The 25,967-nt window shown below is 40.4% G+C and overlaps 2 protein-coding genes across 4 annotated transcripts in view; both read right to left on the bottom strand.

Annotated features, from left to right (window-relative positions):
* The window catches only part of LOC122555374 (sorting nexin-9-like), a 92,529-nt gene extending 73,678 nt beyond the window's left edge, over positions 1-18,851 (bottom strand). The window contains exons 1-3 of one of the 2 annotated variants that reach the window (XM_043701320.2): positions 18,730-18,831; positions 9,024-9,107; positions 626-700 (exon numbers count right to left, since the gene is read on the bottom strand). In XM_043701320.2, the coding sequence (XP_043557255.1) occupies positions 626-700; positions 9,024-9,107; positions 18,730-18,741 (171 nt within the window). In that variant the 5' untranslated portion in view covers positions 18,742-18,831. The other variant, XM_087992386.1, reaches the window with a different exon arrangement.
* A 3,928-nt stretch (positions 18,852-22,779) lies between these two features.
* Positions 22,780-25,967, bottom strand: part of paxbp1 (PAX3 and PAX7 binding protein 1) — a 51,427-nt gene continuing 48,239 nt past the window's right edge. For both annotated transcript variants that reach the window (XM_043701318.2, XM_043701319.2), the window contains exons 17-18: positions 24,366-24,520; positions 22,780-23,381 (exon numbers count right to left, since the gene is read on the bottom strand). In XM_043701318.2, coding sequence (XP_043557253.1) covers positions 23,264-23,381; positions 24,366-24,520 — 273 coding nt within the window. In that variant the 3' untranslated portion in view covers positions 22,780-23,263. The remainder of the gene's footprint in view (positions 23,382-24,365; positions 24,521-25,967) is intronic.

Genomic DNA, 25,967 nt, shown 5'->3' with positions numbered 1-25,967 from the left:
GTCTTGCACAGAATGAAAATGATGGTTTTGAAAAAAAGGAGAGATGAATGTCAAGGAAAAAAATTGCTGGTCTTAGTTAGATTGCCATGTAGCAATTGTAAACTCAGTTCCCATTTTCAAGCTCATTTCAGGTCAAACTTTGTAAGAAATATGGTCATGTAATTCTACAAATTATTTTTTGCATCACTCTTACTCTAATCTAACTCTTAACTATGGGAAAGTGTCTCAATGATTTTGCACACCATCAATAGCTTATTTCTTAATTGTAGCTGGTTTCTGCTGAAAAAATTATTTTTGCAATTCCTGTTTTTTTTAAAGAACCCACCTAATACTGAAACAATTAATTATCCTGTGCTTTAATGTGTTCAAATAATGTTACTTTCGATATCCGCTGTTCTGGTAAGAGGTGAAACAATACACAGATTCTGAGATATTCATAACTTGTTTTAAAATTATGATTCATTAAAGAAAATTCAAAACTCAGTCAAGAAAATTAGAAGCAATAAAGGAGTTGAGGTTTAACATGTATTTTATCGAGTTTTGAGAAGATTTGAGATTTGAGAAGATGTATTTTATATTTAGTTATAATTTATAATAATTGGCACATTTTGTTGTTTCTCCTTACCTCAACATTTTGGCCTGGGAACAGTCCATGCTCTCCATTAGTGTTCATACCTTCATACCAACCACTGTAAATATCCTACAGAGAGAATCACATCAGGTGTGTAAGGTGTGTCTTGAAATTTTGAAGCATTCTACACAGTTAAGAACACAGATTTGAAGAAATATTGTGTTCTGACATGCAATGATATCGAAATTGATTTTTAAAATTTTCCCATAAAGGTTTCCTGGAATAAAGATGCTAGAATAGAAATTCAACTGTGTTTCACTCATTCATTGGCTACAACAAACAGTCAAAGCACCCATATCCCAATGGGACATCACACCTTAGAGATGTAGTTGAAACACTGATTGCCATATTGGTCATCTCTAGCAGCTGCCTGAAATTAATATTGAGCACATTAAAGTATTAAGTAGAGATACTGTGTTTCTTTTCCATGATAGTGGAGCCTGCAAGAGTTTGATTTCATTATTCTTAAGCTTGCCCAGAAAACACAGTACAAACATTCAGAAAACTGGCTGCAACATCAGGCTTTCTTTATCTCCATTAAAGGCAAGTTGCTGGATTGTTAATTTAGGCTGAGGATTTGTGATGCAAATATTTGGGTCTTCTGGTTGGAATTGGGAATGTTTTGATGCCACAGAATGGTTGGAGACAGATGCTCTATACTCCTCCCATTAGCTGCGGGTAGAAAAAATGAATTATTGATTACCATGGGGATGAACAATTATTGGGGGGTATGCAGGAATGTAGAGTTGAGGTGAAAATCAGGTCAGCCACGATCTTATTGAATAGCAGAGCATGTTCAAAGGGCGGAATGGGCTTACTTTTGCTTCTTGTTCATATGTTGTTGGGATAAACATTGTGGCTGCCACTCAGTGAATGGAACTAACCCAATCGCAGCGCATGGGGAAACTTTGCCAAATCAAAATGTCAGCTTTGAATATACTAGAGGAGTGGTCTACAAGGAGATTGTGATCATTAGGTTGGCAAATACTGATTTGGTGCAGGCAGAATTGGGAAACAAACATCTGGCCATACTCCCCTGGAAAGGTTATAGTGGTCTTCAACTTCTATATCCCACACTCATTCAAACTTACAAAAGGTTGGGATCAGTAACTTTAATGAATGTCCTAATCATCAGGCAAGTGACAGATGCTCTAAATAATGCATCTTCTTCCCCAGAGAGGCTGCACGATCCTTCAATTTTATTTTTCTAAGTGAAAGCTATCATCACTATTCACTGAGTAAAATGTACTCAAAAATCAAGCAGACCAATGTAGTGATTGGTACTTACTAGGAGGCTAGATTTCAAAATTCATCCTAAATCCAGTTAAGAAGCTCCCTAATGTGAGAATTGTACCCATTTGACTTATATCTTTTAATGTTTCTTGATTTGTTGGGAACAGCTTCATTGCAATGTGGTGAGTTGGAAATATCTCTCGAGGGACTTTGCATATTGGAGAGTAAAAACTCACGTAATACTACAGGATTTAAAGAGCTGCAATAGCCAAAATCCACCAATCAGGAATTTTACACGATGGACTGAAGCAAGTTTTCATACCAAAATTCTTCAAAAAAGTTGAATAGTCCTGCAAACAGTGATACAAGGCAATAGAAAGGATATGGCACACTGCCCGTTTACATTGTTTCAACTATCAACAAACTAATCCCAAAAATAGTCAAGCAACTACAATTAGAACAGGGAAGGGAAAACAGCTCAAAAATAGAGGTGAAAAGCTAGTTTCAAAATGAAAGAATTCACGGGTCTCCCAATCAAAAGAATCTTGAGAGAACATCTAGCCTACTGCAAAAATGTAGTAATGTTGGGCTCCTTATTTGCACAGTAGTCAGCTAGTGAGACTACAGCTTGCAGAAGTACAACTTGTAAGCATACAGAATGAGGTTAATTATTCACCAAGGTTGAGAGTGGGGTGCTGGAAGAGCATAGATCAGGCAGTATCCAAGGAGCAGGAGACTCGATGTTTCAGGCATAAGCCCTTCATCAGGAATTCCTGCATTCCTGAAGAAGGGCTTATGCCTGAAACATCGATTCTCTTGTTCCTCGGATGCAGCCTGACCGGCTGTGTTTTTCCAGCACCCCACTCTCGACTCGGATCTCCAGCAGCTGCAGTCCTCACTTTCTCCTCCTGATTATCTACCAAGTTGATAATCACTATTGTATTTAAATAGTGCCCTCCATGACTAAGAAATGTCTTTGGTTTTTGCTCACTATCATTGTAATGCTGCAGCAAAAGATACTGCACTCCCACGGACACATTCCTAGCTCATGGTCTACACCAGCCTGCAGCCCAGAGCTCAATGCTCCATTTCATAGTGCCTAAGCCATCTTCCACTTCATCTGGAGAGGAAAGATGGATCATGTTCGCAGGGTCACTGTATACAAAGCTCTGGATAAGGGAGCGAAAGATATGGCCAATGCTGCCCTCATCCTGATAGCCACCTTTTTATGTGGCTACATTAAGCTGTGCACTGACCCTCAGTATGCAAACACCATTTGCCACTATGTACTGAGGTTCTACCTATGTCCGCTGTTTCGAAGTGTAGGTCTGACCTTGGTTCTGAGGAGCGCTCAAAGTAGTTGGACTGCTCTATATCACCTGTCCTTTCTGGAAAAAATTGCTAACACCTTTGACCATAAGTCCATCTTGCAGTAGTCAGCGCATAATGTTCCGAGACCTTGCGTGAAAAGGAGAGGGTGGACCCTGTAACGTTGTTCCTGGAGCAGACTGACAAAGTCATTTCTCAGAATGCCTCATCACCAGAACTTTTCAACAAGCACCACGACATCGCTTCGCTGGTAGTGAGAAAGGCATTGCCCACCAGTTGTTGCATGCTCACCCAGTCTCTGTGCGGCACCCCAGAAGAAGAAACTGCACTGGTGAAGAGACTGTTGCACATCTCCTTCAGAAATGTACCATTTCAAAGAAGGTCTGGAGAAAGATGTAATGGTTTTCATCAAGGCACATGCCGAGCAGCTCTGTGACGTGCAACTCTGTGCTCTATGGTCTGTTCCCAGGGATGCACATATAGATGAACATCTGGAGGACTATCAAATCAGTGAAAGATGCTCTTTGATCTGCCCAGAACTGGTTGGCTTCCCAGTGGAAAGAGTTGACCTTGACCGAGTGTTGCAGACTGTCACATACTAAGGTCCAGGTCAACATACCGAGGGACCCGTTAAAGCCTGGAGAAGCTGGTGCCAAGGTCCAGTGGGAAGAGAATGTCTAATGTTTTTCTGCCAAATTTTAATGAGGGTCCATTCAGTTATCAGACCTCATAGTATTTAAATAGTGCCCTCCATGACTAAGAAATGTCTTTGGTTTTTGAAACTACAGGGAATGTCAACTCCCAATGTTTGTTTATCTTGATATGCAAAGACCACACAGTCCCTGTAAATGTAATGAATTTTTAATAATAAAATCAATGAAGTATATTATTGCAGTAAAAAAAACATAGTGCACACTCACTGAGCCTGTTTGCTTACAGCTTCCCTGTCCTGGATTGCTGTACCTTATGTTTTTGCACTGTGTCTCAACCAGACATTGAGGCTCATATTACTTTTGTCTCACCTTGCTGTTTAGCACAAAAACAGAACAACAAATCTTGCCATGGTTGTCAGCAGGCCTCCATTAAGTCAAGGAGTGGTGACTTCACTCAGGAATTTCCAGTTGTCTAAGTCAAAGGCAGCCTCCAATACCAGTCCAGTGTTTGGAAACGGTCAGTCAACCACTGGGATAGTCACAGTCTGGATTCTCTCCACAAAAGCTGAATTTTCAGCAGCCCGCCACTATTCTGGAGTCTTTCTGCCCTGTTAAAGGCTGTTTCCCTGACTGGAATGAGAGACGGGCAGATATTAAGGGTGATGAAAGTGGGTTACGTTTTGGTACAGGCTGGGAGCTATGCCAATGAGTGCTTGCAAACTCTGGTATTGGAGGCAATCATGAACGTGGTAGAGCTTGAGGCTTGGTGGCAAATGAGTGTAGTAGCAAACATCGAGTGAATGTGAGCTAGTGGAGAATAGGTGGTGGCAATTACGCTGGCAGAGTGGAGAAAGACATTGACTTTCTTTCTACAGCGCTATGCATTCTCCTACATGGCTGAGATGGCTCTACTCTGGGTGGCAACCTTGGACCAGACTGGCATGTTCTGGCATCATTGTTGATCCTGGGGGAGATGGATGTCCTACTTGTTCACCACCAAATCCTGTAGAAATTCTGGGTCACTGCCCACACAATGGGGTGGTAATTTCAGCTGTCTGGTGCACAACAGGGAGAGTGGTGGGAAATTAGATTCAGTTTCCATTTGAATATATTCACAGTATTGATGATATATGCCAAGTCTCTGTCCTTTTCCTGCAGTTCATAGTTCAGCTCATTTAATTTTGATGTTACATCTGTAAGGAACCTGAAGTCGCCCATTGTCCGACAGCATACTGCAGACTTCATTCCTCGATTTTACAAAAGGTAACAGCTTCAGATATAAAAATCAGTGCAGGATCTCCTCTCCACAACCACCTCTCAGCAGTGTGGAGAATTACTTCACTGTTGGCAGCGTCAAGAGAGAATTTAAACATGCCGTGCAGAATGGCTCTTGCTCAATTTAAATTTACAATTTTAACAAAAAAATTAATTAAATGTCAAAAGTCCATAACTTTACACATTAATACTTCGCAGTGGATTATGCAGTATACATTTGGTTAATAAGAAAGGGAATTCAGTATCATTTCTGCAAAATGCAATAAAGCTCCAGTATGACTGGTCCGGGTGAAAATATCCACTTTACTTGTTCTGTCCTTAAAAACCATGTGCAAAAAACTAATCAGCTGGGCTGTGACAGTCATGTTGATGAGTTTATCAAAACAGCAGTGAGAAGCATTCAAATCCTGCAGTAGTTACAGAAAGATATCTTTGCAGAGAAATTCTACTAGTTTTGCTATTGTGGAAGCACTGAGTGATATACCATGGATTGCTATTATTATTTCATCCTCATTCAGAGTCAGCAGCAACAGCCACTGATTCTTAATGACTTCATAATCTGTGAACGATTTCTATCTTGCTGCAAGATGGCAGACATGAAATGCTGCTTCAGAATAGGTTTTTTCCCTTTTGTTGTTGGGTGAGAAAAGAATGACTTGAATTTTCAAGATGGCCTTCAGCTTCTCAACTTTCTTTGTTCACAGCATGTTGCTCAAGGGCAAGTCATCCTTGAATTTACTGTGCAGTGTTGTTTGGTGTCATTCCAAATTCTCCTTTTTGCTTATTGATACACTTTGGTGACATATAAAGTGAAAACTTCTGACAAACACGCTTACAGTTGAGAACAGAGTCAAATTTTCCTATTCCAGATGGAAGTTGTACATTTTTCATTTGTTTTATATGCTCCATGTTGACACTCATCATTATTGTTTCACCCAGTCGTGCACGGTGCTGCTTACTCATGCTGCTTATCAGCCTCTGTGTCTGTGCCTCTGGAATATCCGAATATTGCTAGCTGCCTTCAAGTGTGAGGTGACACTGGAGATTACTCCTGTGCTTGTGATTTGTTTCCAGGGTCCCCAGTCGGCTTGTGGAACATTGCAACATTCCCTATAAATATTTCTTCATATTGTACAGACCTATTAGATAGCAGCTAAAGAAAAGTGAACGTAGGTTTACAGATGAAAGGAACTGAGAATTTCTTGCAGGGAGTTCACATGTACATGATAGATTTAATAGCCTCATACATCTGTTATTCTCCAAAATACTGGCTTCACATCAATTCCTTTTATTTTCTTATTCATTTAGCTGCCTTACCACCACAATACTTTACCTTGTAATTAAAGTCCATCTGGACCAAACCGAAGCACAACGCAACAAGTTGTCAAAGCCAGTTAAGAGCACACACATTTCTCTGGTAATGTGGCTTCCAGAACCAGATATCGTGTATGATAATTGATATGAACTGATGAATGAACACGGGTGGGTGGTCAGAGGACTACCAGAAACGCCACAGTGAAGAGATGCAGGCGGGCGGTGGGATTGACTGGCCGAGTCTCTGATATTGATGCACGTTAGAGACCACGGCTGTACTTGGGGCACAGCCTTTCAGGGAATATGGAATCACTCCTCTGGACAAATGCTCCAATCTGCACAGAAATTCAATAAGCTTGTCTTTCCGTGGTCCCAGAGCTTTCAAGCAAGTATATGCTAATGCATGAAGGGAAGAACTGTGTACATTGTTACTGGAATTAAGAACCAGCAACCTGTGCCTTGTTTCCAAGGCCTCTGATCAGTTTCTGTTGCTTGGATACAGGATGAGGGACATGACAGCCGATATCTCTCATCCAGACTGGATGATGTTCCTCCCCAACTCTGCCTCAGCCAGACCCAACAAACCCTGACCCAAACCAGCACTCCACCCTGCCAGTATCACTCCTACTAATCTGAATGACCCTGAACCTGACAATTCCTCCCTCCTATTGAACCCAATACAACTATCGCCCAACCTAAACTGAACTGACACGCTCTGGTCCCCAAACTCAATCCATTGCACCCCAGGACACAATCATTCCCAGACTCTCCCTCAAGGTCTGAATATCCCACCTTCCCCCAACCTCTTAATTAGTTATCTGTCACCTCACATACCAACCTTAGCCACCTGGCATCCTACTATTTCTTGCCCACCTGACACAATGTACCTTACCCACCTGGCACACTACCCAGCCCCTTACTCACCTGGCACACTGCCCACACCTACCTTTCACAGCAACAGTCAATGTGGCTGGCTGTGCTGTTGACAATCTTCCCTCTAAGCTGAGTGGCCATACATCTGTGCACTGATTTGGAGGGTTCGCACATGCCAATCAACACAGAGCCACGTGAACTTCCGGTCCCAGAAGTCAATGCTGAATACAGACCTTGGAGGTTCCTGCAGCAGCAGGAAATATTAATGGGAAAGTAGGCTGTTGGACATTTCAATCTTTGAGTATGGCATGTTGTCATTGCAAAAGACGGTCTCTGTTGCTGTATTTGTAGATTACTGGATAGATTTCTAACAGGAGGTCCCTGTCCAGGAATATTCAACACTGAAAGCATCTAAAGTAAGTTAATCTAATCAGATTGAAAAATCAGGTGTCTGGACTTGTCTGGAATATCTGTGCTTTTATGTTACAATAAAATAGAGTCATAGAGTCACACAGCCTGGAAACAGACCTTTCACTCCAACTAGTCCACTCCGAACATAATCACAAACTAAACTAGTCTCACCTGCCTGCTCCTGGTCCATATCCTTCCAAATCTTTCTTATTGATGTACTTATCCAAATGTATTTTAAACACTGTAATTGCTCCACAGCCACCACTTCCTCAGTATGTTCATTTCACAAGCAAACCTCCCTCTGTTTAAAAAGTTTTTCTTTTTTAAATCGCTCTCGTCTCACCTTAAAAATATGACCCTTAGTCTTGAAATCTTCCATCCTAGGGAAAAGACAATTACCATTTACCCTATCTATACTTCTCATTATTTCATAAACTTCAAAAAGGTCACCTCTCAACCTCTTATGCTCCAGTGAGAAAAGTCCCAACCTTTCTTTATAACTCAGATGTTCCATACCCGGCAACATTCTGATAAATCTCTTCTGAACCCACTCCAGCTTAATAATATGCTTCCTATGACTGGGCAACCAGAACTGGGCACAGTATTTCAGAAGAGATCTCACCAATGTCCTGTACAACTTCAACATGACTTCCCGACTCCTACGCTCAAAGGACTGAGCAATGAAGGCAAGTGTGCTAAATGCCCAACTATCCTATCCATGTGTGATACAGACTTCAAAGAATTATATACTTGAACCCCTAGGTCCCACTGTTCTATAACACTACCCAAGGCCCTACCATTAATTGTAGGAGGCCTACCCTTGTTTGTTGTACCAAAATGCAACACCTCACATTTATCTAGATTGAAGTCCATCTGCCATTTTTCAGCCCATTGACCCATTCGACTCATTGTTCTTTGAAACTCCAAAGGGTAAAGGTGCAACCTGTTCAACCTTTCTTCATTAGATAAACTCTGTTTCTCTGAGTTGAGTGAAACTTCTTTGGAGTGCTCCTATTGCAATTGTACAGTTTTTCAAATAACCATGCAGTTTCCAGATGTAGTTTCACCAAATCTTTATCTCAGTCGCACAGATACCATCTGGTGATGATGGCTGAATATGGAGGATAGCTACTGCTGTTTGCTGCATAGGACATAATCCTCTCTTTTCATACAAATGGTTAAGTTTAAAAAAGGAACTTAGAAAATATGTAAAACAGGTGATACTCATAGTACATGACAAAGTGTTACATTTCATTATAAAATCATCTTTCCCTTTATTTTACAGTTTGATGAAAATTCTTTACCTGACTGTTAACTGTAATAACCTCTCCTGGTATTAGAGTCAGTTCACCCTCTTTGCGACGTTTAAAGATACATCGAACTATCGCCTAAGTAAAGAAAATAAATTAAAGCAAAGCTAGATCCTACATCCTGTCTACTCACATTAAGATACAAGATGGTAATAGATTTATTCATTTTGCTTTAAATTCCTTGTGCGACTTAGCATCACATTACTTCAGGAATTGATTCAAGAATATTAAAACATTGAACCATCACTCCTCAAGTCTATTCTACCATTCAATGAGATTGTGACTGATCTGCAACATGATTACATATACCAGTCTTTGCCACATAACCCTAAATATCTTCAAATCTATTACTCTCATATTTACAATAAACAACTGACTGAATGCCAATACCTATTTCTGGAAGAGTGTGCAAAACTTTCCTAATTTCACTCCTGAAAGATTTCACTCTTTCTTTTGATTAAACACCCTTTGTTACAGACTTCTTAAACCAGTGGAAATAATGGACAGAATTCTACAAGTACCTCACCACTAGTCCCAGCAATGGTGTGGGGGAACCATAAAATAATCCTGTGGTCTTCCTGCTAGCTTTCCCTTATCCTCCCCTCCTCTGACTTTCTGCAACTTTATGCAGGGGAGTGAGGTTTAGGTGACCCATTACCAAACCAATTTTGGATGATTATTGACTACTTGAGGGCCACTTCCCACCTAATCTCAACTTTGAGGTTGGTGGGCCTTGGAATTGAAGGAGGGCACCTCCACAGGAACTACTCCTGTGGATACTCACTCACCAGGTGGTCTTTCCATCTAGATGCTGAGGCCCCACTCCACACGTCCCCTTTCCATATTGAGATACTCCTACACTTACCTTGTTCAGAATCCACGGACTGTCATAGCCCGTGATTGCTACTGCTGAGATTAAAGAGCTGTTGGTCAATGAAAGTCAGGTTCTTTGAGCCAGGGACCCTTTTCTGCATGAGAGGCAATAGTCCTCTATCCAGCCAAATGCTCTTCAGGAGGGTTTAAACTAATTCAGCAGGGGGATGGGAACTGGAATTGCAGCTCCAGTGTACAGAAGGTTGAGAGTAGTGAGGTCATGAATAAGGTTTCAAGGTCGCAGGAGTGTACCAGCAGGCAGGAAGGTGGTTTGAAGTGTGTCTACTTCAATGCCAGGAGCATTCAGAATAAAGTGGGTGAACTTGCAGCATGGGTTGGTACCTTGGACTTTGATATTGTGGTCATATCAGAGACAAGGAAAGAGCAGGGACGGGAATGGTTGTTACAGGTTCCGGGATTTAGATGTTACAGTGAGAACAGGGAAGATGGTAAAACAGAGGGAGCTGTGGCATTGTTGGTCAAGGACAGTATTACGTTGGCAGAAAGGACGTTTGATGAGGACTCATCTACTGAGGTCGTTTGGGCTGAGGTTAGAAAAAGGAAAGGAGAGGTCACCCTGTTGGAAGTTTTCAACAGGCCTCTGAAAAGTTCCAGAGATGTAGAGGAAAGGATTGCAAGATGATACACAGGATAGGAGCGAAAGTAAGAGGGTAGTTGTTATGGGGCACTTTGTTTTAATAAATATTTTTATTAAAAACTTTTCCAAATCTTTTACAGAACATCTATATGTAAAAAAGAATCATACCAAAATACAGAAAGGTAGAGGCAGTACAACAATGTCATAACACGATACTATCAATAATGAACTACCTACTATTCTACCAGAACAAACAAATTTACTAAAACTAAACTACAAATTAAATAAAACTTAAATTAAGCTGAATTCAAATTAACTTAAATTAAATTATATCACACTATTTTATTCTAGATTTGGAGATGCCGGTGTTGGACTGGGGTGTACAAAGTTAAAAATCACACAACACCAGGTTATAGTCCAACAGGTTTAATTGGAAGCACACTAGCTTTCAGAGCGTCACTCCTTCATCAGGTGGTAGTGGAGGGCTCAATCCTAACACAGAATGTATAGCAAAAATTTACAGTGTGATGTAACTGAAATTATACATTGAAAAATTGATTGTCTGTTAAGCCTTTCATCTGTTAGAATACAGTGATAGCTTCACTTCTTTCATGTGTAAATCACAAAACCTTTTTTTAAAAAGTTGCATTCTCGGGTTAGCTGTTAACAATGGTGATAGCTAGACAATATGTTGAAGGTGAAAATGTGTTGCTGGAAAAGTGCAGCAGGTCAGGCAGCATCCAAGAAACAGGAGAATCGACGTTTCGGGCATAAGCCCTTCTTCAGGCTTATGCCCGAAACGTCGATTCTCCTGTTCCCTGGATGCTGCCTGACCTGCTGCGCTTTTCCAGCAACATATTTTTAGCTCTGATCTCCAGCATCTGCAGACCTCACTTTCTCCTCAATATGTTGAAGGTGTTAGCCCCCTGTGTTCTCTGTCTATGCAATGATGTTTAGATTGATTCTAATCTAAAAAGTGAGATAATGGAGTTTTACATAAACTCATGCAGTTTTTGAGCTCAGAGTTCTACATGAATGCATGCAGTGTTTGAGCAAAGTACAATGTAACCCTGCAAGGTTACATGTAGAACTCTGAGCTCAAAAACTGCATGAATTTACGTAAAACTCCATTATCTCACTTTTTAGATTAGAATCAATCTAAACATCATGGCATAGACAGAGAACACAGGGGGCCAACACCTTCAACATATTGTCTAGCTATCACCATTGTTAACAGCTAACCCGAGAATGCAACCTTTTAAAAAAAGGTTTTGTGATTTACACATGAAAGAAGAAGTGAAACTATCACTGTATTCTAACAGATGAAAGGCTTAACAATCAATTTTTCAATGTATAATTTCAGTTACATAACTTTTTGCTATAAATTCTGTGTTAGGATTGAGCCCTCCACTACCACCTGATGAAGGAGCAGCGCTCCGAAAGCTCGTGCTTCCAATTAAACCTGTTGGACTATAACCTGGTGTTGTGTGATTTTTAACTTTGTACTTTATTCTACTTCACTCACCACACCTCCACTGAAGCTCTCACCCCTGGGAGCAGCAGTCATTGTACACAGCCTCCCCCTCCCAGGGCCCCATAGGTGCCCAAAATGATTCCCATGGCTATACCATGGCCCTAATTAATATTGCTGATAAGTCTGCGTCAATATAATTTAGAAAGGGCCACCATGTCTTGTAAAACTGCTCCATTTTGTGGTGCACTGTATTTGTGAGGTGGATGCTCCATTACTAGCCTGCACCACGCGATAAGACCTGGGGGATTTTCCAACATCCAATTCATTCTTCCTCACACGGTGGGTAATCTCTTCCCATCCTCCCCCAGAGAGGGCAAATTTGGTAACCCCAGAATCCATTTTAACTTCAATCCCCAGGTTGTCCTTCAGCCCCCATACTATAGCACTCCAGTATCTCTGGATCTTACAACATGACCAGTAGCAGTGTGTAAGAGAGCCTATACTAATATTACATTTGGGACACCCTGGAGACGCTCCTCTCTTGAACTTAGCTAGCCTCTCTGGCACCATATGAGCCCTGTGTAAAATCTTCAATTGCATGGCCTGAGCTTTGTTACATACTGAAATTTTCCTTACATTTCCCCAAATATCTTCCCATACTTTCAATGAGATATCCTGTCCTAGCTCTTGATTCTATGTCCTACAGAGTGCCTCCACATCCATTGTGGGGGATTTGAACTTTCCAAATATTGACTGTAAACGCTATAGTTAGAGTACCTTAGATGGGTTGTTTTTTGTCCAATGTGTGCAGGATGCTTTCCTGTCACAACTCAAAAGTGTAGTGGCAGCTGCTCAAGAATATTGCACACACCCAGGGAAGGATTTTTTTTGTGGTGACATGTGAATGATTTGCCACAATTCTTGACTGGGCATGCTGCAATCATTTTGCCACCAGTCAACTCGACACCTTCAGACTCCAAAGGCACCGGTGTTAAAGCATGTTGAGGATGTGTATCCTCTCCAACTCCACCTGGTGTTGTGGACATGATCTCATGAGGTGCTTCTCTATTTGCGGTGGATCTACAGATATGGAAATAGCAGGCTGCGCGCCATTTTGGTCCTTACCAGAGATCCAACCTAAGGAAGTAGAAGTAGCATTCTTCCTGATGTGATACATTAGACCTCTAAAGGGCAGTCAGCCTCTCCAGAGCACTGAAGAGAAACTCCAGATAGGTAAAATAAACACTCAGCGTATTGTGAGCAAACCCATTCCGACAAGCAAGTAAGAAAGCAGTTGTGAACACTGAGCACCTTGTGTATATCCCAGAGTTTGTTTCAGCTCCATCAATTCTCACTTATCTTGCTTTCATTACAAAGTGGTAGAGCTGGATTAGACATGCTGAGGCCAGAAGCTATGACAAAGCTTAAAAGACCCCAGAGCATTTTACAAACAGAAAGGACAAAGAAAGGAAAGAAAAGAAAAATCAAAAATTTATATTTTCATAAATACATTGGCAAAGCCACATTTCCTACCTAGCAAGGATAATTTTTTTAACTTACAACAAGAGAAGTTACACAGATCAGCACTTACTATAGGGAAACTGCAATACAAACTGCATAAAATTTAAAATATTTTATTTTGTGACTTCAGACAAAACAATAACAATATCCTCATATAAGATGCCACATTTATCACTATCTATGCAAGTGAAGTTCAGTGCAACCAGCTTTCCATGTAGCACTTTTCTCCATAATTCATTCTTAATGTTTTTTGGTGGTGAAAATGAGGAGTTTGCTACCATTAGGTTCAAAAAGAGCTGGATTATTGTGTCCCTTATCTGAATAATGTTTCTTGATAAACGCTTGGAACTTTTTAATTTCTCCAAGGGGGTCAGCATCAGAGGGACAGGAAATGCAAGGGCTGATTAGAGATAGTCAACATGACTTTGTGTTTGGGAAATCATGTCTCATCAACTTGATTGAGATTTTTGAAGAAATGATGAAGAGGATTGATGAAGGCAGAGCAGTAGACATTGTCTATATGGACTTCAGTAAGGCGTTTGACAAGGTTCCTCATGGTAGACTGGTTAACAAGGTTAGATTACATAGAACACAGGGAGAACTAGCTACTTGGATACAAACTTAGATCGAAGGTAGGAGACACAGGGTGGTGGTGGAAGGTTGATTTCAAACTGAAGGCCCATGACCAGCAATGTGCTACAAGGATTAGTGTTGGGTCCACTGCTTTTTGTCATTTATATAAATGATTTGTATGTGAACATAGGAGATATGATTAGTAAGTTTTTGCAGATGATACCAAAAATGGTGGTGTAATGGACAGTGAAGGTTACCTCAGAGTGCAATGGGACCTCTATCAGGTGGGCTGAGGAGTGACAGATGGAGTTTAATCTAGATAAACGTGAGGTATTGCAATTTGGTAGGGCAAATCAGGGCAGGATTTATACACTTAATGGTAAAGTCCAGGGGAGTGTTACTGAACATAGAGACCTTGGAGTGCAAGTTCACAGTTCCTTGAAAACTGAGTTGCAGGTAGATAGGATAGTGAAGACAGCGTTTGATATGCTTTCCTTGATTGGTCAGTGCATTGAGTATAGGAGTTGGAAGGTCATGTTGCAGCTGTACAGGACATTGATTAGGCCACTTTTGGAATGCAGCATTCAATTCTGGTCTCCCTGCTATAGGAAGGATGTTGTTAAACTTGAAAGGGTTCAGAAAAGATTTACAAGGATGTTGCCAGGGTTGGAGAGACTGAGCGATAGGCAGAGGCTGAATAGGCTGGGGCTGTTTTCCCTGGAGCATTGAAGGTTTGGGATGATCTTATAGAGGTTTATAAAATCATGAGGGGCATGAATAGGGTGGGTAGTCAAGGTTTTTACTGCAGAGTATGAGAGTCCAAAACTAGAGTGCATAGGTTTAAGGTGTAAAATGTTAAAAATCACACAATACCAGGTTATAGTCCAATAGGTTTATTTGGAAGCATGAGCTTTCAGAGCGCTGCTCCTTCATCAGGTGGTTTAAGGTGAGAGGGGGAAGATTTAAAAGGGACCAAAGGGCCAACTTCTTCATGCAGAGATGGTACATATATGGAATGAGCTGCCAGAGGAAGTGGTGGAGGCTGGTACAATTGCAACATTTAAAAGGCATCTGGATGGGTATATGAATAGGAAGGGTTGAGAGATATGTGGGCCAAATGCTGCCAAATTGGACTAGATTAATTTAGGATATCTAGGCAGAAGTGGGTACTGTAGATGCTGGAGATTGGAGTCAAGATTGGAGTGGCGCTGGAAAAGCACACCAGTTCAGACAGCATCCGAGGAGCAGGAAAATTGACGTTTCAGGCAAAAGCGCTTCAGCAGGAATCCTAATTTAGGATATCTGGTCGGCATGGACTAGTTGGATCAAAGGGTCTGTTTGCGTGCAGTACATCTCTACGACTCTATCAACATCACCAGGAAAAGCTTTATTCTGAAACTTTACACCTTCACACAACTCTTTTCAGAAGCAACCAAATTGACCAAAAGTGAAAAGTTGCTTGCGATATTTGCATATAGGATAGTTTTTTTAAAAGTTGGCTTTAACTGCATCTATACGAAAGGAATAAATGATTTCACATGAATCTTGATTCTTGGCGAAATTGGTCCAACAATATCATCAGTTTAGAAGACTGAGAGGGGATCTGATTGAGACATGTAAGATTATTAAAGGATTGGACACTCTGGCAGCAGGAAACATGTTTCTGCTCATGGGTGAGTGCTGAACCAGAGGACACAGCTTAAAAATATGGGGTAGACCATTTAGGAAAGAGATGAGGAGAAACTTCTTCACCCAGAGAGTGGTGGCTGTGTGGAATGCTCTGCCCCAGAGGGCATTGGAGGCCCAGTCTCTGGATTCATTTAAGAAAGAGTTGGATAGAGCTCTCAAGGATAGTGGAATCAAGGATAAGGCAGGAACAGGATATTGATTAAGGATGATCAGCCATGATCATATTGAATGGTGGTGCAGGCTCGAAGGGCAGAATGGCCTACTCCTGCACCTATTGTCTATATACTTTTTGTCATATTCTTTTCCATTTATTCACACGTGTAATCCCATCAGGCAGGCTTTAAGCTCAATTTCACCAAAATGCCCACTAGTTTCTTTAAGGAAGAGAGTGTGTGTTTTGTTTAAGCTTTGTACATGTACTAGGAGCTATCTGTACACCCCATAAAATATTGCTGGTTTTGTGGATCTACCAAACAATTCCAAAGTTCTAACATGAACACAAACTCTGATTTTTCGATTTCATCCTTCAAAATCCCAGCTTCCTTTCTGTATCACCTTTGTTGACTGCTATCAGTACAAAGATGATTACGAGCTAATGTTCCCTCGAAGCTGTGTGGCTGCCATGCCCACAGCAGTTCCAATGTTCCACGTACAGCTATCAGCATCAACACTCCTAGCATGGCATTGATTTCTGGGGCTCAAGGTCACTGCTGTGCATTGAACTCAGATGTCCATGCAGTCGCTGAGAAAATTAGAGAGAACACTGGTAACAGCATCAGCAATTGACATTCAATATGATCATGGCTTATCATCTAATTCTGTTCCCCTTTTGCTCCATACCTTTTGATCCCTTTAGCCACAAGAACTATATTTAACTTTCTTGAAAACATTCATTGTTTTGGCTGCAATCACATTCTTTGCTGGTGAATTCTACGAGTCCACCACTCTCTCACTTCTCCCCATCTCAGTGCTAAAAGGCCTACTCTGCATCCTCATACAATGATCCCTGTTTCTGGACTCTCCACACATCAGGGTCATCCTTTCTGCCTTGACTCAGTCTAGCCCTGTTAGGATTTTATAGGTTTCTACGAGACATCCCCCCCCCGATACCCTCTCATTCTTTTAAACTCCAGTGAATATAGTCTCGACTGATCCAATCTCTTGTCATAAGTCAGTCCTACCATCCCTGGAAACAGTCTGCTAAACCTTTTTCAAGTTCCCTCAATAGGTGGAACATCCTTCCTCAGACAAAAGAAACCAGCACTGCATACAATACAGCAGGTGTGGTCTGATCACAATTGGAGCAAGATACTCCTGCTCTTGTACTTGAATTCTCTCAACATGAAGGCTAACATTTCATTAGCCATCTTCACTGGTGGGCTGCACCTGCATGCTTACTTTCACGACTGGTGCAAGGACAGCACAGTCTCATTGCAACCCCCTCTTTCCTAATCTAATAATCACTTCCCTATTTTTTGCAAACCTCACATTTATCCACAATATACTTCATCTTCAATGCATTTGGACATTCACTTAACTTGTCCTGCTTCTTTGCATCCACTTCAGACAGGTTTGTGGCATCCGTCAACTTGGAGGAATTACATTTAGTTCCCTTAACTAAAGCACGAATATTTACTATGATGTATTGGACTGATCGTTGTTGTACCTTACTGTGGCTGTCACTCAGAAAAATTACCCGTTTATTCCTACTGTTTCCTGTCTGCCTACCAGCTCTATATTCATATTAATAGACCAGCCCCGCTCTCATGCGATTTAACTTTACGTCTGGGGCCTTACCCAACTTTCTGAAAGTCCAAGTAAACCACATCCATTTAGTTACATCGTCAAAACAAAAAATAGATCTGACGGGCATAGTTTCCCTTGGAAATCCATGTCCAGCTCTCAGTTATTCACAATCATGAATTTCTTCTCCTATTAGAAGAATTTCCAAAAATGAACAAAAAAGTTCAAACATCAATAAAACTAAGACGTTTTGAGCTTCACTGGACGGGGCAGGGGGAAGAGGTTGGTCATTTCATCATCCCGCCACTGTCAACCAGAGCGCGCTGAAAGGTCAGTGAAGCTGGGAGCTCCGCTTTACTCTCAGTTACAGCCCCGAGCCTGGCAACTGCTGTCAATCTTCAACTGGCATCAAAACAGCGAGAAAACTCCGAGTTTCAAAACGTAATTCAACCACGCGAATTACACACTACTTGCTATTTTAATTACACGTTCCCACCAACCGCAGTATTCAGCTTTGATTTTAAAACTGCTCAAGTTATTTTGCGATCGAGAGATTTCAGCGCCACCGCTGCCTTACTCTCAATGACATTACAGTTTGCTTATTTCCGAAATCCATACGGTCACTAAAAGGTGTACAAAGTTAAAAATCACACAACACCAGGTTATAGTCCAAATAAACCTGTTTAGTATAACCTGGTGTTTGTGTGTTTTTTAACTTTGTCCAGCCCCGTCCAACACTGGCACCTCCACAACATCACTAAAAGGAGTAACATCACAAACAAATTAAAATCGATCGCCAGAAAGCTTGATCGCGCCCAGTCACTTTCCCACCACAATAGTAAAACATATGACTTTTAACGATAATAATTAGCGGTTACCATTCCATCCGCTAATTCAGCGCAACATATTACAACCCAGGACACAAGTAACAAACACCTGAAAACACTTCAAGGCCAATTACCTCTTTCCTTTCTTATGCCAAAATAAACCTGGTTTGAAAATACTACAGCTTTATATTTTAACCAGAAGAAAGTTGATCTTACAAAACAGTAGTATTATTTTATTAAATGGCAAAACCTTCTTCTTGACCAGTACATTGTCACTGAAATATGTTTAAGGTCATAACCAATGAACATTTGCGGTGAGGAAAATACAAATTACACACTGCATCCCACATTGAGTTGTACCTAAGTGAGGATGCTCACTGTGGCCTTTTCCGAGTCTCCTACCTTAGTGGACATCCTCTCCACGTGCCCCAGGAATTGCACTGGAAACTCTGATCTTTACAAACAGCAGAACCACGGGTTCTGAACATCACTGTTCGATTGCTCACCCAACATCACGTTATTCCCTCCTCATGAAGGTTGTTGTTTCCCCAAAGCCAATGCTGCTTCTGAATACACTGAGACCCCTACCACCCCCTGCTGGATGTCAATTGGAATCGCTTTGCCACATTCAAGCTGGATAAATGATGGCCGAAGTTGATAAGCGCTTTTGAATTTCAAGTTCTCTAGACTCAACATTACAAGCGTGACACGCCAAACATAAATGCCACACTAATTCCTGGAAAGATTCATGCGGAGACAAAACTTAGAAACGTGTCTAAACAACTAATATTAAAAGCTGGCTGTTTTAAAATGCAAATAACCAATATTCGTAATGTGGGAAATGTTGTTTAATGCCACATACAAGAAGCACATGTATCACAGCGAATAAACGGGAAATATTTAGCTGCAGCTGGAAAGAAATAGCTCTATGGTGTTTTTCATCATGGGGATGGGAACACTTTCAAATATTTGGCCTCAATCTCAATCAAATAATCTCATTTGATTTGATGTGATTTATTATTGTCATATATACCTAGGTACAGTGAAAAGCTTCATTTTAGTTCAGCACAGGCAGATCTTACCATACAAAGTGCATAAGGGTAATAGAGGAATGTAATATTATGGCTGCAGAGAAGATGCACAAATAATGAGGTCATTAACTTTGAAATGTGAAATGTCCATCCAGTAGTCTAGTAACAGCGTGAAAGAAGCTGTTCTTAACCCTGTTGGTCCGTGTGCTTAAGCTTTTGTATCTTCTGCCTGACAGAAGAGGTTTGAAAAGATTATAACTGGGGTGGGAGGGGTTTTTGATTACATTGGCTGCCTTTTTGGGGCAGCAAGATGCCTAGATGGAATCAATGGATGGGAGGTTGGCTTGTGTGATGCAGTTATTCAAGTTCAATAAAAATATTTACTTCTTGTATTTCTCATATGCTGCAAATCCACATTCCTCTTTTTTTTTCTCATTCCACTCAGTCTGGTTATCTTTTACTCTGTTCTTTGTCATCACTGTCTCCACTTTCATCTTCCATTAAGTTGCTCCCCTTTCCTGTCTTGAGTGTCCTTGCAGGGGCCAATGGATCTGCAGTCACTGTGAAAAACAGGGAACTTGGAAGGAAAATCTAAAAAACACTTGAAGCACTTCTAATAACAATCAGACAAAATTGGTTAATAGGTCTATTCTTTCCAATTCATTAGTTTAAAAAATAATAATAATCAATGTTAGAGTACCCATTAATGGTAGCAATTCCAGGAGATTGTGAAATTAAGTAATACAACAGTTTCCTGATTTTTAAACATTCACGTGTGGAATGTGGGCAGAGCTGGCTGGTCAGTTATTGTCCATCCCTAGTTGTCCTTGCGAAGTTGATGGTGAGCTGTCTTTCATGAAGTGAATCAAATTGGCTAAAGCCTGGCATCTGAGATTCTCAGGACCTCCGGGGAAGGCTGAGAGCCATCATCTACTTGGCATTTTAGACGGAGGATTGTTGCAAATTCTTCAGCCTTTCCTTTCATACTGATGTTCTGGGCTTTCCATCATGGAGGTTGAATATATTTGTGGAGCCGCCTCTGCCATTGAATTATTTAATTGCCAACATCAATGTGGACTGCAGTGCTTAGATGTGATCCATTACTTCCAAAATCATTACCACAGTATATCACTTGTTGTTTTTGATGTTTGGCATGCAAACAGTCCTGTTTTGTAGATTCACTAAGTTAACACCTTATTTGCAGGTGTGCCTAATGACCTACTGCACCTCACTAATACTCAGTTTTGAGCTGCTAAGATGTTTGAAATCTATCCTATTTAGTACCATTGTTTTACAACATTATACAACAGCAAGTATCCCAATGACAGGAATTGACCTTGACAAGTCACTCTTACTGATACTGTCATGGACAGTTATATCTGCAGCAGACAGTTTGGCTAGGATGAAATCAAAGTTTACCTCTTTGTTTTTTCCTTCACTGCCTGTTGCAAACCCAGTCCAGTTGTTATGCCATTGAGCAGGTTAAGTCTTCAATCTGTAGAGGTGCTGCTAAGCCACGTTTGAAGGTGGACATTAAACTTTCCCATTCAGAATGCATTGTGCTTCCTTGCCACCATCCCAAACCAGTCGACAGGACTGAGTTTGCCCTTTACACTGCCAATGTCTAGATCAGTGCCAGGTGATTCATCTAGTTTTTACACTTTCAGCAATTTGATACAACCATGTAGTTAACCACCCTCTGAAATAGGATGTTAAGTGTCAACTGCATTGCTGTTTTGGACACCATCACAAAGAACAGCAGATTTTGTGAACCAGGTGAGTTGTAACAATAGTTTCATGGTCATCATTAAACTTTTAATTTCAGATTTGTTCTTTCCAAATTCAATGAGAATATTCCAATATTGGGATTTGAACCCAAGTTTCCAGAGGATGACTAATCCTGCACAGTGCCATTGTTTTTCCCAAGCAAAGAAAAATATTTGACTTGTTTACAGGTAATTAACCTCGGAACAAGTTACAATTGTATTCTTCTTAGCACAGTTATAACAGACGATAATTGAGCATAAACTTTTCTGTAGACTTACAATAAACTGAATGGAAATTTAAATGAAAATCCAGAACTCAAACTTGTAAATAAATTGTAACATCTTTCTTATTGTAAAAGAACCATTGATTTGTGCCTTTTTCACTTCAAAATGATTCTAATTTCTTTACTCCATGTTGCTTTTATGGCTTTTCCCAGTGTTTCCCTGTTCCTCCACAGGGTGGCAATGTTGAAGTCCCTGCAGATGGGAGTTTTTAGAAATCAAATATTGAGAGCACTTCCACTTTTATGTTAATAAACTAGCTGCAAGAAACTTGAAAAAATATCCTAAGTGAACTGTAGCTTTGTTTTTAATGGTGCAAACTGACCTCTCAGGACCTTTTTTATCACACTCTTCTATTTTGATAAACTATAGATTTTTTTTAAGCTTGATATTTCATCAACGATAATCCGTGTGTGTGTCTCAATCTTTATTTTGCTGCTGGTAAATGATTTTAAAAATCAGTGATAAAAAATGTGTTTTACATAGCTTGCTATTCACCAGGCTGATTTCAGAGATGGCAGCTTTGTCATATAAAGAGAGACTGGGTCAACTAAGCTGGTCTTCACTGCAGCTTAGAAGAATGAGGGGATCTTATTGACATGTATAAAATTCTGTCAGTGATTATGTTCCCCCAGAGCAGGGGGTCAGAGGGAGGGAGGAGTGGATAGCAAGAAGTATTTTTTCCAGAGTGGTGGACTCAATTCCTAGGGGGTCACGAGTTCAAAGTGAGGGGGAAAACTTTAGGAGAGATATGCGTCGAAAGGCTCTTTGTGCAAAGGGTAGTGGGTGCCTGGAATGCGTTACCAGCGGAGGTGGTAAAGGCAGGCACGAGAGTGTCATTTAAGATACATAAATGGGCAGCGAACAGCCACATTCAGACCCTTAGAAAATAGGAGACAGCTTTAGATAGAGGATCTGGATCAGCACAGGCTTAAAAGCCGAAGGTCCTGTTCCTCTTCTGTAATTTTCTTTGAGTTTAGGACAAAGTCACAGTCTCAGGACACATGGGAGATTATTAGAACTGAGATTACATCATTTCTAGATCATTTTACCACTATTTCCATTGCTCAGCTCTGAAGGGAGCCTAATGATACAAACAGTTATAACTTTTAATCACTGTGAACAGTGTTAGTTACATATTAGCCCAAGTTGTAAATATTTGGCAGATCTAGCCCCATGTGAAACTATACTAATAATAGTATTTGTGGATTTGCATTTATTTTCTCAGCATGCATGGAAGTAAGCTGCTGTTCATAGCAAGCATTGTCTTTTTTTTTGGGAGGGTGAGTTATGAGAAAAAGTATTCCCTCAATAAATTTACCAAGTCAATTTGGATTAAATCCATATTGGCAGACAAAGTATCACAATTTCCACACCCTGAATGGTCAGTTTATTTTATTATGTTCTTAAAACCATAAAACAAATGTCATTCACCTTTTGCTAAATTAAACAAATGCAACCCAATGAGTTTAAACTTTATCTGCAGGTTGGACTTGTATTTTCACAGTTTGTTCCCAGTACTTTGATGTAATCTTCTCTGGTTATAGTCCATAATTATTTGGACGAGAACAACTAAAATCTTCCATATTCAGTTGCTTCTGATAAAAAGAAGTCAGTGGATTTTCAAAAGGTAGAAACCCCAGTTGGATTTAAAAAGTTACATTCCCAGTTTGATGTGTAAAGGATGCTGGCTGAAAGAGTGTTTTTCAGTTTAGTTGTACCTTTGAGCACAAGGGATGGAAAATATTAAATAACAAATGTTATTAACAACGCCATCAATTTTCTTTTATGAAACATCTGTACATATGTACAAAATCATACAAATGGCAGGAATGTTCGTGTTTCTGTCTTACAATCTCATTTGCCATCAAGTAATGCTTTGATGTCTTTCACTCCATATTCATTTGCTACAGCTGTTGCATGGTCCAAAGCATGGATGATGGCCAGAATTTTAATCACTTGCTTGATATTCTCCCTAAAGTAAATCAGTTTGAAGACAAGAAGTTACATTCACAAAATTAAAATAAAATTGTACACAACTGTACTGCAGAACAGTTCTTTATAATTACGGGATATTAATTTTTTTTCAGTTGTGTACAAAGTTTGGACCAAAACAGATGGCAGAGATACTGCAATTGTACTTCTGAAGTAGGCAAATTAATTGTTCAGATTTATTTTCGATTATTTTGTACTTCAGCACATCCACAAAACCAACTCAAACCACAGACTGCAGATCCAGCAGTCAGGAAACAGATGACCTCTTTTTAGCAAATGCCAATATGGATTTCCTTCTATCCGTTTCACATACTTATGAAATACTCCCAAGTTATAAAGCAATGTGCTCAACTCAGATTTGAAGGAACAAAGGTGCCCTGGCATGTGAGGCTATAAAGTAAGGTGAACTCCAGGAATTCAACAGTGGTTAGATCCTTCCTCACATTAAAAAAAAGGGGTCAATGAGTGGGGACAACTACCTTCATCAGAGTTTTTGGAGCAAATCATCCATCTCATTAGCCATGAAGGGTGCACGCAAAAGTACTATAACATTCAAAATGGGACTGGTGAGAAGGGAAAAAAACCCCTAAAAATACAAATTTATTCCTAATCACATTGAGCTTAAGAAAGATTTATTGAAAGCACATTGCACCATCACCACAGCCCTAAAGACAGGGGTGCTACTTTATAGCATTACTTCTTTTTTTATTTGTTCATGTAATGTGGGTTTCATCAGTCAGACCAACATTTCATACCCACCCCAATTGCCTTTGAGAGGTGGTGGGGAAGAGTCTTTAATAGCTGCAGTTTTTGTTATCGGTACATCCACACAAATCATGCAAATTGTTAAATTACAAACTGATACCCCATCTAAATATAGCAGATACAAAAACCATATCCCGTTAACCAATTTAGATTCAGGTATTATTGCGGATGGTAAATTAAAACAAGTGCCTATATTTACCTCGCTGTACGTTTTTCTACATCAGAGCAGCCAAGGCTTAGCCTATAGATGGTATCGGCCAAGTGAACAAGGTAACAGCAGAAATTTTCCATCTGTGGGATACTCTTGTCTCCTTTTAGGTTGACAAACCATTGTTTTGGTAAACAGGTGATGAGCTAAAAGATAAAAGTAGCATCGTGATATCCATCGTCATTTTACTTGAAACCAATTTCTTTTTTACAGTTATGATTCCAGAACAGTGAAGTTTAATGTACACTTTATACTATGATTTGGAGACGCAGGTGTTGGACTGGGGTGTACAAAGTTAAAAATCACACAACGCCAGGTTATAGTCCAACAGGTTTAATTGGAAGCACGCTAGCTTTCGGAGCGCCGCTCCTTCATCAGGTGATAGTGGAGGACACAATTCTAAGGCACAGAATTTATAGCAAAAAAGCTATAAATTTTTTGCTATAAATTCTGTGCCTTAGAATTGTGTCCTCCACTATCACCTGATGAAGGAACGGCGCTCCGAAAGCTAGTGTGCTTCCAATTAAACCTGTTGGACTATAACCTGGTGTTGTGTGATTTTTAACTTTATACTATGTTAGCTCAAGATACAAGGAGAAGCAGAGAAATGTACAGCACAGGAGGAGTCCATGCTGCCTGCACTACCTTTGAAACAGCACTCATGCTTATCTCTGACTTTGTATCCTATGTGCCCCATATCAAGTGATATTCCAAATCCCTTTGAAAATTATTAATAAAATGCTTCCACCACATTTTTGGCAGGAAATTGCAAATCCTAGCAACACAAATAAAAAAAAAGTCTCATTCCACTGGATCTATCCCAATGATTTTGAATCTATCTGGTAATTTATGCTCTCACCAGACAATGTTTTCTATCTACTCCGTCCAACCAGTTCAAAAAAATCTTGCTGAGATAAGGATTCTGGGTAATCCAAGATGGAGGATGGGAAATATTTCTGGCTGTAATAGCTGCTCCTTTTCTGAAGTATTTTAGGTGTTGAGGCGATTTGATTAGATTAGATTCCCTACAGTGTGGAAACAGGCCCTTCGGCCCAACTAGTCCACACAGACCCTCCGAAGAGTAACCCACCCAGACCCATTACCCTCTGACTAATGTACCTAACACTATGGATAATTTAGCATGGCCAATCCACCTGACCTGCACATCTTTGGACTGTGGGACGAAATCAGAGCATGCGGAGGAAACCCATGCAGACACTGAGGCTGGAATCGAACCTGGGACCCTGGTGCTGTGAGGCAGCAGTGCTAAACACTGAGCCACTGTGCCGTCCCTCGAATTCCAGGAGCAGCAATTACTGTTTTATATGCTGTTGCATTGGTTTGGAACTTTGGAGGAAAACAAAGTCAAAACAAAAGCATTTTTAAAAGGGAAGGAAGCAAATGGTGAGGTCAGTGCAGAAAAGAGAGAGAGAAAGAATCCCACATTGCTAACTGACAGAGTTAGCAGTTACTGCCTTTGCTGTTGAATTCATGTATTACTGGACATCGGAGTGTGTCTGGGAAAATTAAAATAAGTGAAATTCACAACTGATCTTTGGGAAAGGTCACAGCACAGAAACAGATAAGTGTATT

This window comes from Chiloscyllium plagiosum, unplaced genomic scaffold (genome assembly GCF_037043375.1).
Source record: "Chiloscyllium plagiosum isolate Xiang-an unplaced genomic scaffold, Cpla_swu_hap1 HiC_scaffold_12, whole genome shotgun sequence".
Lineage (NCBI taxonomy): Eukaryota > Metazoa > Chordata > Chondrichthyes > Orectolobiformes > Hemiscylliidae > Chiloscyllium > Chiloscyllium plagiosum.
This window is presented reverse-complemented; position numbering and strand designations above follow the sequence as displayed.